An 18,735-nucleotide genomic window follows, 5' to 3' on the forward strand; every position below is an offset into this window, starting at 1 on the left:
GCTCAATTGTAATAAGTATAATAATAATAAAGTTTTACTAGAAATATCATTGTGAATTTTTAGTCGAAAAAACGTCCAAAGGTCATACGGAGTATAGAGTATTCCGTATAAGAAATTATTACACTGTAAATATAATATAATACGGAGTATAATAATAGGGGATGGAGGAGGTGGGGTAGTAGCCTAGAAAGTACTCGTATATCAATCACTAATTACTCTGAGCCAGTGACTAACCAATCCATCAATCTAAAAGCTGTCATCATTGCCACCAGAACATCATGACTATGATGATATTTTCACTAGGTACTAGAGTAGTTCTTTTTGTTTATAAACATATAGTAAGAAAAAACAGAATTAAAATTTGAATGGATGTAACGCTCTAATTAAGTTTAAGTCACATTTTAATATTAATTTAATATTAATTCACATGCCCACACCTGCTTAACACGATATCCTAACTGGAACTCTTCTTCCCCTTCTGAGCATTTCATCTTCCTGAACACAAACCCTAGGTACGAGTATTTGCAAAAACCCCTAAACTCAATATATATTATGTAAATACATCTATCTCTCTAATCTGTATGCATGTGTATGTATATACTCAAATATGAATAAAATATACTGTAACTATGGTTATGTATCTGGATATCATTGGTCCAAAAGTTACTTATGTCTGAGTAATTAAGTTTTTAGGTTTAAAATAGTAGTTCAATTTCACAAAAATTTTCATCTCCTTAGTTTCTAAAGTTGGGCTTTCAACATCAAATAAGAAAGTATTAAGATATAAAGTGTTTTGAAAGATAATTATGAGCTTGTCAAATCATATGAGGTAAAAATGTAAGATCGCATAGCCCAAACACAATGTCCTGCAATATAAGCCCAAGAGTCCATTCTTTTCTAAAACCAATTGGTATTAGAGGGACTTCCCCTTAGACTTATATACATACATTTGTTTTTGTCTCCCTCCTATGTGGGATAGGTTTGCACCCCAACAATCCTCCTCTCAAACCGAAGACCACATCACCGAGCCTCCCCTTCAACGATACTCCCGCCATCTTATATCACCTGTCTCTTTTTCTTTCACTTTTCTTTCACTACCGGGACACGCCTCTTATACCGCCGATCTATTTCTTTCACTTTTCTTTTACCATCGGGACACGCCGCACTTCCACGCCTTGGAAAGGAAGACTTTCGATATAAGGCACCATGGCTCCATTATCGTTGGCAAACTGAGGGGTGTGCCATGTCGCACCGTGTCTTTTCTTTCACCATCGGGACACGCCGCACTTCCACGCCTTGGAAAGGAAGACTTTCGATATAAGACACCATGGCTCCATTATCATTGGCAAACTGAGGGGTGTGCCATGTCGCACCGTGCGCTTAGGGGTGCGCCACCACTACGTTGTTCACCACATCGGGCTATAGCCTAGCTCTGATGCCATTTGTAAGATCGCATAGCCCAAACACAATGTCCTGCAATATAAGCCCAAGAGTCCATCATTTTCTAAAACTAATTGGTATTAGAGGGACTTCCCCTTAGACTTATATACATACATTTGTTTTTGTCTCCCTCCTATGTGGGATAGGTTTGCACCCCAACAAAAAAGTCTTCTGAATAAGCTAACCCAAACAAACCTTTTTATGCTGCTTGCAAGTTTATTTATTGGTTTACTGGTTGTCACACAAAGATTGCTAATACTTACATTAAACTAGTTATATTACTTTATGGATAACAGCTGATGTTGAAAGTGAAATTATTTGAGTTTTTGCTAAAATTGTTTGTAGAAATTTCGTGATCCGTCTCTTTTTAATAGGATTCATAGTTTCTGTCTATCATTAGTACAAATTGCTATTCATTTTATTTATTTGATTTATTTGTAAGAACAGGGGAATGGAAAAAAGAGGCTGTCTATGTCCTTTTGTTTTTACTTAGAGAAACTTCAATGGTAACATGAAATGATATGAATTATTTTGTTTTGGATAAATTGATATTTGAAGCATAATCATGCCGTGCATGATATCTTAAATCAATATTAGCAAGTATGATATTCTGAAACTTGAAATATGGTAAATATGTGGGAGGGAGAAAATTTTTACTCAGATGTACACGCCTTAACCGGGTTATCCCGTGACTGTTTCTGACCCTTTACTTAGCCACCCCATCATATGTTGTGTTAGTGCATATTTTGTAATTCCTAGTTCCATGAACTTTAACGTTTTATTCGATCATGTTGTAACCTGTAATATTGTTAAACGTTGATTGTCGATGTGTTATTTTATATTTGTAAACGTTTAAATATAATTCGTAATATTACTCGACAGTCGGCCGACTGAAATGGTCAGTCGACCGACTGTCATCCACTGTCGACCGACATAGGAACTGAGGTATTTAAGCCTAATTAATCTTCATTAATTCTGTCATCCACTGTCGACCGACATAGGAACTGAGGTATTTAAGCCTAATTAATCTTCATTAATTTGGTTAACAACTCTGCACATTACACACACACGAAAACTGTTCTAGGTCGAGTCTCTCTCAATCTTCATGTCCAAATACCACAGAATGTCAGTCTAGGCTTCGTGTTTATCAAGATCTAATCATTGGTTTGACTTGTACGAACCCGAAAACCCATAGATATTCGTTTAAGCTCTTTCTAGTGTTATTCCGCCTCTAGATCGTGTTAGGTTGATTCTAAGATCCTCTCTCAGCGTCTACAAAGTGGTATCAGAGCTTTGGCTTGCTGAATCAATTGTTTTAAACGAGTTTTTGGTATATTTTTGGGTAAAAAATTGGTTTTAGATTGAATTTTGTATACTTTTACGTTAAACCTTTGGTTTTAATTGCTTTAGAGTGTTTACAGAAGTCATTGTAAGTTGCTTAAGGTGTTGGTCAGTAGTTTTAGTTCGAAAATTGAGCTTGAAATCATTTAGAAGTCAAAAACCTGATTTTTTTTGGATTCTAGCTCTAAAAGAAAGTACAGTCGACCGACTTAGGAGACAATCGACCGATTTTCGTGTATTTCGACCGATTGTCATTAGTTCGACCGATTGTCTTTAAACCGACCGACATATGCTAAACCGACCGACTTAAGTTGTAAACCGATCGACTTAAGTACTAAACCGACCGATTAAAGGAACATCGACCGATTGAAAAAAGTACTACCATTTGACTAAATGTAAACAGAACTTCGACCAATTAACCATTGACAGTCGACCGACTGTAGTTGTTCATCGACCGACTGTAGCTGTTAATCGACCGACTGTCACCAACAGTCGACCGACTTAGGATCAGATTCAACCTTAATTAAATTTTAAAATGTCTGATCAGGCAATGGCAATTACTTCCGGCGTTCAAAACATTTTACTATCTGATAGTGAATCAGGCAGTGCCAATCGTGCTCCTAGACTTGATAATACAAATGATTACATTAGATGGAGGGCTAGGTTCATGAATTACATTAGAGGCCTTGATCCTAGAATGTGGGATTTGATACAACATGAATATAAAGAGCCTTTAGGTACTGATGGTAATAGTAAAAAGTATGAAGATTATAGCGTGACAGAAAAAGAAACATATGCCTTAGAATGTAGATGTTATGCTCAATTGACCCAGGGTTTAGACGGTGATATTTATCATCAATATCAAATGCACTTAACTTCATATTCTCTTTGGAATGCTATTAAGATAGGTGTCGAAGGAAATAAGGCGTATCGTGAAAAGAAAGCTAAAGTAATCAAAAGTGAATGGAAAAGGTTTGCTGCTCTAAGTCATGAAACGTTAGAAGAGACAATCATTCGTTATCGTCATCTTGTCTCTGAATTGGGTAACTTAGGTGTAGAAGTTACAGAACAGAAAGCTATCAAACAATTAACAGATGGTTTACCACACAAGTGGGATGCGTTTATTGAACAGATAGAAGACAGAGCTTCGTCTGCTGGTGAATCACTGACCCTAGATAAATTCACATCAAAATTGATGGTAAAGGACTTGGATATGGAAACCAAGAAGAAACGTCTTGAGGGTCAGCAGAGTCCTATAATTTACAAAGCTGGTACTTCTGGATTGAGCAATGTTCATGCTCCCTTACAAACAGCGTTTGTTTCTAATGATAGTGCTGTAAATAGATCACAACCTGCTCAAAATGTGATGTTTCCAACCCATGTAAATAAGCCTAGTAGTACAAATCAGTCCACCATTAGACAGGAGCCAAAAACTGTAGTTCTCAACACTGAGAATTTAAGAACTAGGCCCCTTTCAGTCGTAGAGGAAGATATGGCTTTAGTTGCTTTGGTAGTTAATTCTTATAATGAAATGGTTGGTGGTCAAATTGGTAATGCTCATTTAGAAGCAGAAGATTATGAGCAGATTGATGAGGATGAATTTGAAAAGATGGATATCCTCTGGGCTATGGGTAGTGTGATTAGACGAGCGAAGAAATTTCTGAAAAGGACAGGTCAACAGAGCTTAGGTGTTACTAGAGATACTAAGTTAGGTTTTGATATGTCAAAAGTGAGATGTTTTAATTGCAATGAGTTAGGACACTTCAAAAGAACATGTACCAGGCCACAGAAAACTGGTTTTCACAACCCATTTCACAATCAGTATAATAAGACAAAGGTTAATGTGCCAGTTGAAACAACGAGCAGTGATACTATCAGAAATGATAAAGCAAAAGGCTTAATTGCAACATATTCAGATGAAGGTTGTGATTGGACAGTATTTGCTGATGATGAAAATCATGCTAACGTTGTTAGAATGCCTAAGACCGTAGAAGAAACTGAAAGTGAGAAACAAGAGAGAGAGAAAGCTGGTTGTGTTGGTACTACGAATGAATGCATGTGTTACATCTGCAAGATGGAAGCAAGAATTGAGCGAACTTATGCAATGATCAGATATGTTAGAAGAGGTGTTCTTAACAAGAGAGTGTATGAGAAGTTCAAGTACGCAATGCACAATGATGGCGATGTATGGACGGATTACAGTAGTTCGTCTTCATCAGATGGAGAAACTATTGTAGTAAATGATGTCAAGACTTCAGTTGAGTTGAATAATTCTGACTGTTCCAGTTCTAGTTCAGAATCTGAACCTGAATCAGAGACTGAAGAAAAGGAATATGCGTTCATGGCAAACACATCAAGTGACTCTAAGGTACAAACTGAATTTCCTTTGGAATGTAACGATTGTGCTGATCATAAGTTAGAAATTGCTAAACTTGAATCCATAGTTTCAAAACTGAATGATATCCCCTTAGGATGTATCTACTGTCCTGAAGTTAAACAGGAACTTAGGATTGTTAAAGCAGCTTATCTTGAGGTAAAAGGCCTATACGAGACTAATTTAACTCAGTTTAACAATAAAAAGGAATTCAGGGAGACAATCAAAACTCTAGAAAATCAAGTTCATGATTTAAGAGCTACAATTTCAAGTGACCAAAAGGCCATAATGATGTACTTAAATCAGCTTGAATGTGCTAAGAGAGAAAAGGAAGAGTTTAAGATTAAGTATGAGTCAGAAAAGGCTAGAAATGACACTTGGCAGCGAATGTCATATGTCATTGACTATACTGTCTATCACAAGAATGATGGTAAAAAGGGTTTAGGTTATAAAGAGTGTCCTCCTCCTCTTAGGAATGAGTACATTAATAAACCTTCTGATTCTTGCCTTAGTGAAATCCTAAGTGTTAAGCCTGTAGAGAATGAAAAATCAGACAGCACTAAGCCGGTTGTTGAAGACTTAGCTGAGGACAGTAAATCTGATTCAGAGTATGGAAAAATTTCAGAGTTTGTGACACCAAAATCCAAACCAATTACTATCCTAAAAAATCCATTGAATGCTAGTAAGGCTAGTGAAAGCGGACAACCCACACCTAGAAAACAAGTAAACTCTAGGAACGCTAATGGAAAGAAAATATTTCAGACACCTGTCAAGTATCAGCAGGGACTCAACCTAGATAAAGAATATGTTCTTACACAAGCACCTGAAGAACTATTTAATAAAAGGAGCCCTAATACTAACAATGTGCCTAAATATGTGCATCCTAACCGTCGACCAGGCTTGAAACATCATGTTGAGAAGCCTATGTCACCCATGAAACAGTCTTTTCCCAATAAGCATCTGAGTTCAAAAACACGTACAAAAGAAACTCAAAACTGTAATAAATGTGGGAAAAAGGGTCATTGTGCTGTTAACTGTCAACAGTGTTGGAAAACACCAAAAAGAAAATCTGACACTGAAACGAAAACTACACACTATGCTTCTAGTTCCAGTTCCATATGTACTTCAAGTAATAGTTCAAAAGGTTTTTATAAACCAAAGTCAAATTCTATTGCTAATTCATCCACAAGGGTACAGTCAGGTGTGAATAAAATTTTTCAAACGAATGACAATTATGAGAAATCTGTTGGTAAACGTACCGTTTGGAAGCCTAAAACCGAGACAAAGGTTGTTGACAAGTCCAATGATCCATCAGGATCAAAGGGTCAATGGATGGATGTGCAAGTTATTGGTGTCGATGGGAAACCCACTGCCATTCGGGCATGGGTGTCCATCTCAAACTAACTTCTTTTCTTGTTGTGCAGGTCGCCTACGATCCGAGTAGAAATACCTGGATTGTTGATAGTGGGGCGTCCCGGCACATGACAGGAAACATGTCCTTACTTTCTAATGTCAAATCAGTAAATGGAGGATCTGTTTCTTTTGCAGGAGATGAAGGAGGTTTTATTACAGCTCAGGGTGTGATTGCTAATGCTAATGTTAGTTTTGATAAAGTGAATTTTGTGAAGCATATGTCAAATACTCTGCTGTCAGTTTCGCAAGTAGCAGATAAAAAGCATAAGGTTGCTTTTGATGATCAAAGATGCTACATTTTGAAGAAAGAGTATGTAATACCGGAAGAGATGATTCTTATGACAGCTCCCAGAAATAAAGATTTGTATATTTTGGATATGTCAACAGCCCATGTTAAAGCTGCAACAGGTCATCAAGCTTTCATATCCAAAGCTACAGAACAAGAATCAATTTCATGGCACAAGCGTATGGGTCATTTGAGCTTGAGAAAGATGAACAATCTTGTTCATAATAATCTGATTGAGGGAGTAAATGTTAAGAGTTTTCAAATTCCTGAAGGATGTCTTCCGTGTAAGAAAGGCAAACAGACTAAAAAGTCACATGCAACAAAGAAACATCATTCAATTGTTGTTCCTCTAGAGTTGTTACATATGGATCTTTTTGGTCCGATTAATCGAACAAGCATCTCTGGAGATTCATATTGTTTAGTAGTGACTGATGAATACTTACGATACTCTTGGGTAGTGATGTTAAAGAAGAAGTCTGACACATTTGAAAATATAAAGTTGTTGTTTTTGAAGCTGGAATCTTTGTACAAGTTAAAGGTTAGGAAGACTCGAACAGATAATGGTACTGAATTCAAGAATCAGCAGATGGAGAGTTTCTGCAACGAGAAAGGCATTATACAACAGTTCAGTCCAGCTTATACTCCGCAATCAAATGGTGTTGCTGAAAGACATAACAGAACGTTAATTGAAACTGCGAGAACTATGTTAGCCGATTCAAGTTTACCGGTTAACTTCTGGAGTGAAGCTGTGGCTACAGCATGTTATACAATGAACCGATTGTTAGTAGTCAAGAGACATGGAAAGACTTGCTATGAATTGCTACATAAAAGGAAGCCTAACATTAAACATTTCGAACCCTTTGGTGCACCCTGTTCAATCATGATACGAGATACTGGAGGAAAATTTAATCCTAAGGCTGTTCCTGGTATATTTCTTGGTTATGGGAATCCAAACAAAAGAGTTTTCAACACTGTATCTAAACGTGTTGAAGAACATTTCGAAGTAGATGTTCAAAGAAATGCTGCTATTCCTGCTGGGAAAGGTTTTTCATGGCAGTTTGATTATGAAGATTTGTTTGATTCTTTTGGTCTTCCGTCTGTTGCAACTGATGATGAAGTTATTGCAAGATTACTGAATGAAATGCAGACGTCTCCATCACAAATGGTTCCGAAATCTCAAACGGCACCACAACATCACCCAGTGCCGCAACAACAACTTGTTCAAGATGATGAAGAATCAGGTGATTATCAAGATGATCCATCTTATGATGGATCTGATTCTGAAGAGGAGACACAACCTATAGACAGTGGCGAAAGTTTTCATAATCTGCCACAAATTGTAGAAGTTCAGGAAGAACAACCAGAACCTGAAGGTGTTCGTAGATCATCACGAACAGTTGTCCTACCTCGACACTTAGATGATTTTATTGTTGATTCGAAAGGAGTTTCTGGAGCACCATCAAATGATGCCTCAACGTCTGAAAATCAGAAAGCTTCAACTGAGAATGTTATGCAAGCTTTCTATTCTTCACTAAATAGGTCAGGCAAACTCTTCTTACATGCATATTCATGCTTTGTGTGTCAAATTGAACCAAATTCTGTTGAGGAAGTTCTTCTTTATGATGATTGGGTAAATGCCATGCAAGAAGAGCTTTTGCAATTCAAGCATTTAGGAGTATGGAAACTAGTGACTCCGCCTCATGGTTGCAAACCTATGGGCTTCGATGGGTATGGAAGAATAAAAAAGACGAGCAAGGTATTGTAATTCGAAATAAAGCTAGACTGGTTGTGAAGGGATATCAACAGATCCCTGATATAGATTATGATGAAGTATTTGCACCAGTGGCTAGACTTGAGGCAATTCGAATATTTTTGGCATTCGCATCTTTTAAAGGCTTCAAGGTCTATCAAATGGATGTCAAAAGCGCCTTTTTATACGGGACTCTCAATGAGACCGTGTTTGTTAAGCAACCACCGGGTTTTACAGATCCACACTCTCCAGAAAAGGTATATCGTCTAGAAAAAGCACTGTATGGGCTTCATCAAGCTCCAAGAGCGTGGTATGGTACGTTGTCCAACTATATGATTGATAATGGTTTCAGAAGAGGTGTTATCGATCAGACACTTTTCATCAAAGAAAAGGGCAAGCATATAATGCTAGTACAGGTGTACGTGGATAATATTATCTTTGGATCTACAGATAAGACGATGGTGGATGATTTTGAGGAGGTAATGCAGAAACGGTTCAAGATGAGTTCAATGGGAACTATCAAATTCTTCCTTGGTATTCAGGTTGTACAAACAAATCAGGGTATCTTTTTACATCAGACAAAATATGTATCAGATATTCTGAAAAGATTCAAAATGGAAGATGAACGTCCTGCAAGGACGCCGCTATCGGTGAATCACGGGATTACACCAGATAAGGAAGGTGATAAGGTTGATGAAACCTTATATAGAGCCATCATTGGTTCGTTGATGTATCTAACAGCGTCTCGCCCTGATATCATGTTCGCAGTTTGTTTATGTGCTCGCTATCAAGCAAATCCGAATGTACATCATTTGCTTGTGGTGAAAAAGATTATGCGTTATTTAAAGCAAAATCCGAATTTGGGCCTATGGTATCCCTGTGATAATGATTTTGTACTAACGGCTTATAGTGATTCCGACTATGGTGGATGCAAGAAAGATTTTAAGTCAACATCAGGAGGTTGTCAATTCCTTGGAATCAGACTAGTTACATGGCAGTGCAAGAAGCAGACAGCAGTGGCCTTGTCCACTTGTGAAGCTGAATACATTGCTGCAGCAAGCTGTGCATCTCAGGTTGTGTGGATACAACAGCAGCTTCGTGACTACGGTTTGAATATTTCTAACACTCCTATTTTTGTTGATAATTCTGCTGCCATAGCTATTACGAAAAATCCTGTGAATCATTCTAAGACCAAACACATAGGGATTAAATATCATTTTATTCGAGACTGTTATGAGAAAAGGCTAATTGATGTTATCCAAATTGGCACAACTACGCAAAGGGCTGATCTTTTCACAAAAGCTTTTGATAAACCACGTTTTGATTTCTTGTTAACTGAGTTAAGTGTCAAAATATTGTCAGATGTCGTTCCTGACGAAGAGACCAACGAGTAACTTCATTTTATGTGTTCTGCTTGCATAGCTGTATATACTGTGTGGTTATATTTCTTTTCTTTCTGATTGTTTCTGTGTGTTTAAAATCTAAAAAAACCAAAAAGATTTGAGATTTTTAGTATTTTAGGGGGAGTAATGAATGCAACATCAGATATTCAGAAAAAAAAAAAACGAGTTTGATCTATATAAAAATGGGATACGGACTTAATCATAGAATGAGATGATCATAATCACAATCATGTAAATATCTTGATAAGGAACTCATGGAAAGGTTTACAGCGGTTGAGGGTAGTCACTTAATTACCACAGGTGCATACTTTAAAGAAAATTGTTGAGGAAATCAACAAAAGGTGAGGGTATCCCCTATCATGACGTATAATCTAGAAACACATGATGTAGAATATCCCCAAGCAAATTCCAAATTGCTGCACCATTGAGTCTCACGACTAATTGGGATATTCAAGCGATCAATAAGCGTTGAAAATGTTCTAATTGACTATGCATACCGACTTCTATCAAACTTTAATTCTTGAATCGTACCTAAACTCCAAAATAGTAAGTTTATCTCAATAAGAGTGTCTTTCCTGTGAACGGGTTGAAAAGTGTGGTTCTATATTACAGACAGTCCATGAATGAATGATTTAAGTTAATTGATACACAAATGAAGAAAAGAGATCTTCATCGCAAGGAAGTCAATTCGAGAACTAAATCAAAGTCAAGACTGCAATGTGTTGTTAAAAAAAAAAAAAAAAAAATTTATAGAAAAAAATTCTGTGGGCCTACATTAATAGACCGGCGAATCTTTTGGCTAAAGGAAAAATAATTGCGTGGGCCTACATTAAAGAGTTGAATATATACGCAATAAAGAAGGAGTACGGAGTGGATTACATCAAACATGGATACGAGTTCACGTCTCTACCGTACTTTGAATTTATGCAGGTGGCTAGGCTCAAAATGTTATATAGGGATTATGACGGAATTCCTAATATTGTCTGCAAGAAGATAAGACACTCGTACTTGTCAAAGAACTTTGAGGGATTCAGCCCTCGATTTCCCACGATCACTTATCGAACAAACAAGAAAACGGGCGAACGAAGAAAGATTGTCAAATACAAGCCAGTAAATTATATGAGAAAGGTTCCTGTGATGAAAATGCCGCAGAACTTTAGCCCACGTTTTCGCTGGTGGTACTACGATGAACGCTCAGAGGAGGCAGTCATCGTTTTGGACAAATTGAAGGAAGATGAGACAGACTCGATACGGGTTTTAGATCCCGTTTGGTTGAGAAATTGCTGTGAAGCTGACATCTTCACATTGTACTACAATCGGATGCTGTACAGGCCAGAAAATAGAGTTCAAGCACAACAGTACATTCGTGTTGCAAAGGTTTGCTATTTGAATAATATGGTTACAGATCCGTACAGAGATTGAAGCAGATCGAAGACTTATGAGGAACTAGGTCTTAGGGGGAGTTTGTTAGTGCATATTTTGTAATCCCTAGTTCCATGAACTTTAACGTTTTATTCGATCATGTTGTAACCTGTAATATTGTTAAACGTTGATTGTCGATGTGTTATTTTATATTTGTAAACGTTTAAATATAATTCGTAATATTACTCGACAGTCGGCCGACTGACATGGTCAGTCGACCGACTGTCATCCACTGTCGACCGACATAGGAACTGAGGTATTTAAGCCTAATTAATCTTCATTAATTTGGTTAACAACTCTACACATTATACACACACGAAAACTGTTCTAGGTCGAGTCTCTCTCAATCTTCATGTCCAAATACCACAGAATGTCAGTCTAGGCTTCGTGTTTATCAAGATCTAATCTTGGTTTGACTTGTACGAACCCGAAAACCCATAGATATTCGTTTAAGCTCTTTCTAGTGTTATTCCGCCTCTAGATCGTGTTAGGTTGATTCTAAGATCCTCTCTCAGCGTCTACATGTTGCTAGTGAGGTTTGAACATGATTACTCCTTGCGGAGATATAAGGACCTCTTGCTATAGCATATGCGAAATTCTCGCCACCTTGTAATTTAATTAGTTTTGGTCATACAGCTATTCATGTCAAATGTGTTTTTATTTAACATGTTCTCATTGCTGCATTTTGCTACTTTCTAGCTTTTGGAGCCGAAAAGAGAAGTCATGAATGATGATGGTTTAGGGAACACTACAAGCAAGTCAAAGGAAATACAACCGGAGATTATGCATGAACATAAAAGAAAGAGGATGAATGTGGAACATGATAGATTGAGTAGCTTGCCGGATGATCTTATCCACAAAATTCTCTCTTTTATAGACATCAAACGTGTTGGTCAAACCAGTGTTTTGTCATCTAGATGGAGGTTTGTCTGGACTTCAATGCCCTATCTCAATTTCTCAAGTGGGGGGCGTTCGTCCTTACTTAAATTCTCCAATATTGTTAAACAAGTTCTATCTGGCCGTAATAATGAAATAGATGTATATTCTGTCAAACTCGATTTTCGTGGAAAGGTTAGCCAGGTGTTTGTCAGCAGAATTCTAAACTATGCATTTTCACACAATGTTCAAGAAATGACTATTACAAGCAGTGAGAAGCAAATTGAATTCCCTCTTTCACTCTTTAATTGTCAATCTCTCAAAAATCTCACCTTGGGTGGATCTGGTTATCGTAATTCATTAACAGCCACTTCAACTTTAGAGCTCCCATCCTTAACAACATTGCATCTTGATCATGTCACATTAATTGATGACAGTAGCCATAGTTACATATCTAAGTGTGTTAACTTGAAGAATCTCACCTTAGAGTACTGTAAAATGATGGGATCAGGTGGGTTCACTATATGGCATCCTCAACTGTTGAGTTTCACTCTTAAATTTGGAAAGGGGGTTGTCAAAGTTATTGCACCTCAACTAAAATATGTATCTTTATATCTCTTTACATATGATGATGATGATGATGATGATGTATATGCGGTTGATGAGGTTAATTCTTTACCATTCTTTCTGAACGGGGTTCCTTTGTTGGAGGAGGTGGATATCTGCATTCGCTATCCCGATGATGCTCCCAAAATTATTAAAATGCTTCAGCAGTTCCACGCTGTCAAATATCTTACGATTAACCTGGAGATTGTTGAGGTATTTTTAATGTTTATATTACATTGTTTTAGAATTTTCGTTCGAAACAATAGAAACAGGATCAATCTTTTTCATAGTATGGAACTCACTTCACCCCCGCAACAGAGATTCTTGAGGTAAAAAAAATGTTTATATTACATAGTTTCAAAATTTTTAATAATAATTAATAATCATAAATTATAAATACAGATACAAAAACAAATTAACACAAATAAAGATTACACATTTTTGGCTAATAGTTGTATTAATTAAGATTCCTTGTAAATGGCAGGTTTTGTATAAATGCAATGTTGTTGGTGTTTCTCTTTTCATGTTTGTTCTATTGTATGACATATCATTATATTTTCAGTCGTTTAAAAGATATCTGCTCGCAAAAGCAGTGTTTAGTGAAAATATATTAGGACTTAAGAGAACATTAGAACATTCAAATCGTCTATATTTTCATGTGTAATTCTGTATAAGTTATTCTGAACATAGACATTTATTTTACTTACAATAACTGATTCTAAGAACTTTCTTTAATACTTATAGAACCTCTTTGTCGCTACACACGTATTGGCACCATATACTACTACCAAGAGAAAGTTACCAATACACTGTTTTTGGTGATGAACTAACATTTCCAAAGATATTTTGCATGCAGTTATTCTCTATACTTATTAATGTTACGGTACTTATTATTGTAATGATTGCATAAACTATCCTGTCTTATTTGTACATATTTGTCATATGTGATTTGTTTTCCAGTGTCTTTCTTCCCGGGTGCGTCTAATCTCAAATCAACCATCTCCATTTGCTAACTTGAAGACTTTAAAGATTTATCCAGCAAAGGAAATTTCGAAGAAAGTTGATGTATCTGCTGTAGTGAAAAGCTATTTGCTAGATAGTTCACCTAGTGCCACACTTACTATGGTTTCACGTGAGGTACTAGCTTTGAAGTGAATTTTTCATGTATTTTTGAATTTTCTTTTGTTTTAATTTAGGTTATGTGAACTATTGGCGCAATAGTTTAAATGCCCGTGTTATGTTTCAGCAAGAAGAATCTAGTTAACGTCACCAGTTTAGCCCTTATCCGGTGGCATTCTATTAGTTATCACCTAGTTAAAATTCTCTCGGCGCTGTATTAGTTTTTACTTTAGGATATCTAACAAATAGTTATTATCTAAGTTAGAATGATAGATTTCCTAAGTTGGTTCTGTTATGTCCTGAAGTGATCCAACAGTGCTATCTTTGTGTCAAAAGGATGTTTTACTTGGAAAATTTCTATTTAAATGATATTCTTTACAATTTTTTTTCTTTCTTTTTTAAACGGCAGTTAAGAATCACTTATGGGGGTCCGGACGCGATGTCAGAACCCAACCACCAACAATTTCCCTGGACAACCCCCAACAATTTCCCTGGACGAACCAACACAGTCCTACCGCCCCTCATGTTAAAACCCCACGACGAATCCATACGAGCATCGCTTGTGATATAACCCCATTGGGTGAGGCTCAAACGCATAGACGTCCGAAACCTCCGAGGCCCATGAAATGGGCGGGTAACCACAAAGGAAATATTTTCCGGCACATGGGAGTCGAACCCCTACCACCAATTCACCAACACCTTGTGGTTGATATTCTTTACTATTGTTATTTAAGCAATCATATTCATCAGATTTGATGATTATACCAAAATTAATGCTTAAATAGGTTGTACAGTAAAAATGAGCAATGCGTAAGTTTATTTTATATTGTGTCTTGAAAACTCTGTAGGAAGTTAGAGCTGCGAAGAATGCGACATTGGCTCTAGAATGTATCCCGAAAATACGGGTGCTGCTAGATGAGCTGAAAACTGAGTTGGATAAAGGGAAAACGATAATGGAGAGCCACGAGAAAAATTTGCACAATGATGTTAAAGGGAAGGCAAAAGTTGAGAACCAAAGGGCACAACCGAGGATGGAAATGCCACTTCATAGTAAGGGAAGCATGAAACAGATCCATAGCTGTTGGAAAGATCTGAGCCATCGAATTTCCGGTGATCAAGAAAAGGTATCTCGTATCTTTTCAGAACTCAAGTATGTTGAAGAATTACTGACACTTATACCGGCATCAAAGAAGGTCAAGATGCAAGCATGGTTTGTTAGTATGTGTGAAGAAGCTCACACTCTCATGAAGAGAATACTAGAACGTGTGAAGATCGGATGTGATATGAATCAAAACCATTTAAGTGTCTCCTTTCAAACACTTGTTACTAAGGCATTGGAACCGTCTTCTTAAATTGTAAGTCCTTGATTTTACATTATATGTTTATAATCAAATATTTATAACACCGTTCAGCTGCTGGAATCACATGTTGAGTTTTGATTTCAGGTTTACACATCTTTTGTTATTTTCTTCAGTTCAACATTCAGCAACCCACTTTTGCTTCTTGGAATGGTGAACTGAAGAATGCATTAATTTTTGAACGCAAAAATGCCTTTTTGTATGTGTGTGTTTTGTAACTACGGACGGGAAACAAGACTATCAACTGCTTGACGTGCAGTTTTAATGGTAAAGCATGAAGACGAATGAAGTACTACAAACTTTCCTATTTTGTGCATTCTTATGAACCTTTTAGTTGTACCTTTTGTGTCTTGATATATTGTTTGTTGTCTATGTCTATGTTTATTACTACGTATTATTGCTAATTTATGATATATTTTTGGTCAATAGCTCTTTTTGTTTCTCTTTAACCTTGTTTTGTTTAAATTTGTGGGCTTGTAACGGTAACTCTGTCAAAATCACATATACCGTATCTTATTGATTTACAATGCATTTTTTTTTTTTTTTTTGTATTTTTTTTATTATTATTTTTTTTTTGTTGTTGTAAGAAAGAAGACATAACTAATCCATATAAAAATAATACTTTCTCCGATCCAGTCTTATTGTAATACAACTAGCAAAAGTGACCCGCACGATGCCGCGGGGCTTTTCGGGTCGCATATTATAGTTGACGTAGCGTTATGTATTTACATAATTAAAAACGTTTTGCTACGGATGTGTTTGGATACACGTGGTTAGTACCTAGTATACCTAATGGCCTGTGCGTTTTTAACGCCGGAAAGATTGCGTAAAAAAGGGAAACAGAATCATCAATATGATGTAGGTAGTTTGAGTTGCGTTGGGTTCGCTGGAGTATTTACCTTTTTTGAAAAACGTCCGTTTCGCGTATAGTTAGTTGCGTTGGGTTCGCAAGATTATTTCGAGTTGAATGGTGGCGTCGGAAAAATTTAACACCTAGCGAGCGGGAAGATATGCGCCTTTGAAAATTTAGGTGGAGTTTATTAATTAAAATAACGATTTGACATTTTGTACCCCTCTTTTGGGGGGTGAAGTTGCGTGTTGTGCAAACTTTGGGGGGGGCAAAGTTGGTTGTCTTCCCTTTGTTTTTCCTTTGTCGTTTGTTTTTTTAGTTTTGGGCCAAACCTTTGAAAATTTAGGTGGAGTTTATTAATTAAAATAACGATTTGACATTTTGTACCCCTCTTTTGGGGGGTGAAGTTGCGTGTTGTGCAAACTTTGGGGGGGCAAAGTTGGTTGTCTTCCCTTTGTTTTTCCTTTGTCGTTTGTTTTTTTAGTTTTGGGCCAAACGACCACATTTTTCATGTGGCTTAGCATGTGTAAAATAAAATAAAATAATAATAATAATAAAATAAAATAATAATAATAATAATAATAATAATAATAATAAAATAATAATAATAATAATAATAATAATAATAACAAAATAAAATAAAATAATAATAATAATAATAAAAATAATAATAATAATAATAAAATAATAATAATAATAGTAATAGTAATAGTAATAGTAATAGTAACAGTAATAGTAATAATAATAATAATAATAATTATATTTAACTAATTTCCATTGATTTATGATATTGATTAATTAGCCAATGCAAAACTTTATGTCTAACACTGTTGTATGAGGAGCCATGTGAGCCTAACTGTGTGAGGTCTCGTGGGTTTGTGGTAAATAGCTCGACCGCGAATGTTCATGATCCTTTGGTTAGAAAGGTAGTTTGTTTGTTATCCAATTCGGCTTCGAGCCCTACTTGTAAGGACTCACTTCTTGGGAATGTGTCTAAATCTATTCCCGTTCACATTGACTATGGGGTGACCTAGTGGTTGGATGTTTGTGGATCTCCAAAGGAGACCCACGTTTAGTACCCCTAGCTACACTTTGAGGGCCTTGCTTTCAAAAAAGTAAATCTCTTCAGATTTGCCTTTTGATTCTTTTGATGATTATGTTGAGTATCGGTGAAAAAAGGTTGAAGCTATTCTAAGTAACTCAAACAATCCACAAAAAGCCCGGACTAATCCTAAAAAGCCTTGTAAAATATGACCGGTCCAAAATGAGAAAATGAAGAACTTTACGGAGTTCGTAAAAGGGTTTTGTTTTGTTTTTATGAAGGCAGGAGTCCGTAAAAGATATTTGATCCTTTGTATGCATGATTATAAGGTTGTCGGTTTGTATCACGTAGATGATGCTTAATCTTTCATTGTCGTATACAATTGGGCACCCTCTTTGCTTTTATTTTTAGATTTTTTTGAATACTTTTGTTTGTTTGTATTGTTAGTATTGTTAGATGGGATTTAATCTAGGTTGTGAGCTCCTGTTTGTGGGATGGAAAAAAGAGCCGTTTAAAATGGGTAAATTTGAAACCCCGACACTTTGAGTCGGGTTCGGGTATTCGCGTATAGGGCCGGGTATGAGGATGATTTTAATTTGTGCGTCCTGGGTCTGGGGACGAGTTTGGATACAAACTCGCATATCCGACCCGTATATCCGACTTGAATACTCGGTCCGATGGAGATTTCAATTTCAATAATAACAATAATAAATAAAATTTAATAGTATTAATAGAACCTAAAATATGTATTGTACTATTGTTCAACAGTTATATATAATCATTCAGGTTTAGTGCTTATTAAATATAAACTAGTAAACGAGCCCTCGCGCTTCGCAGCGGAAGATCAGAACGGACACTAAGGGAAAACATAATATAAAAAAAACAATGTGTATGAATAATAGCCCGAGATATTTAGCGTCTTTTGAAAAGCGTCCAATTTTGCGTATATGTAGTTGCGTTGTGTTTGTAAAATTATTTCGAGTTGAACCGTGGTTTCGGAAAAATTTAACTCGTGGCGAGCGAGAAGATGTGGTCGAGTTTTTTTTTAAGTTTTTTTATTTAGAAATATGTAAGTTTCACTTTAGCCCTTGGAGTTTGGGGTGTTTGACTTTTGTTAGTAAATGGTGTTAGTGGGTACGACGATTTAAGCGGAACGTACAACTCCTCTAAGCATAGAAGTGCGCTACTATTCATCAATAGTAACCCACTTTTGTTCAAATGTATATTTTTTTTTGAACGACGAAAATTTTATTACCACCTTTCTAGTGAGAAACTAGGAAGGGGAGAAACACCAAAAACATTACAACGGCTTTAAAAGCCAATCATTCCAATTTACATTTTCTTTTCTTCTATCTCAGTTAAATGAATACAACTGAATAGAATCAAACATCTCAATTTGTTCCAATTTGTTCAAATGTATATATATACACAATATAATGTTTGAAACAAAAATAG

The 18,735-nt window shown here is 36.3% G+C and overlaps 1 protein-coding gene across 1 annotated transcript; it reads left to right on the plus strand.

Moving 5' to 3' along the window:
• Window positions 1–411: 411 nt before the first annotated feature.
• Window positions 412–15,875, plus strand: LOC139847348 (putative F-box/FBD/LRR-repeat protein At4g13965). The gene is made up of 5 exons (XM_071837012.1): window positions 412–512; window positions 12,129–13,124; window positions 13,872–14,048; window positions 14,879–15,385; window positions 15,476–15,875. The coding sequence occupies exons 2-4, from the start codon at window positions 12,153–12,155 to the stop codon at window positions 15,380–15,382; spliced, it is 1,653 nt and encodes a 550-aa protein (XP_071693113.1). The 5' UTR covers window positions 412–512; window positions 12,129–12,152; the 3' UTR covers window positions 15,383–15,385; window positions 15,476–15,875.
• Window positions 15,876–18,735: the final 2,860 nt, after the last annotated feature.

The sequence above is a fragment of the Rutidosis leptorrhynchoides genome, chromosome 5 (assembly GCF_046630445.1).
Source record: "Rutidosis leptorrhynchoides isolate AG116_Rl617_1_P2 chromosome 5, CSIRO_AGI_Rlap_v1, whole genome shotgun sequence".
NCBI lineage: Eukaryota > Viridiplantae > Streptophyta > Magnoliopsida > Asterales > Asteraceae > Rutidosis > Rutidosis leptorrhynchoides.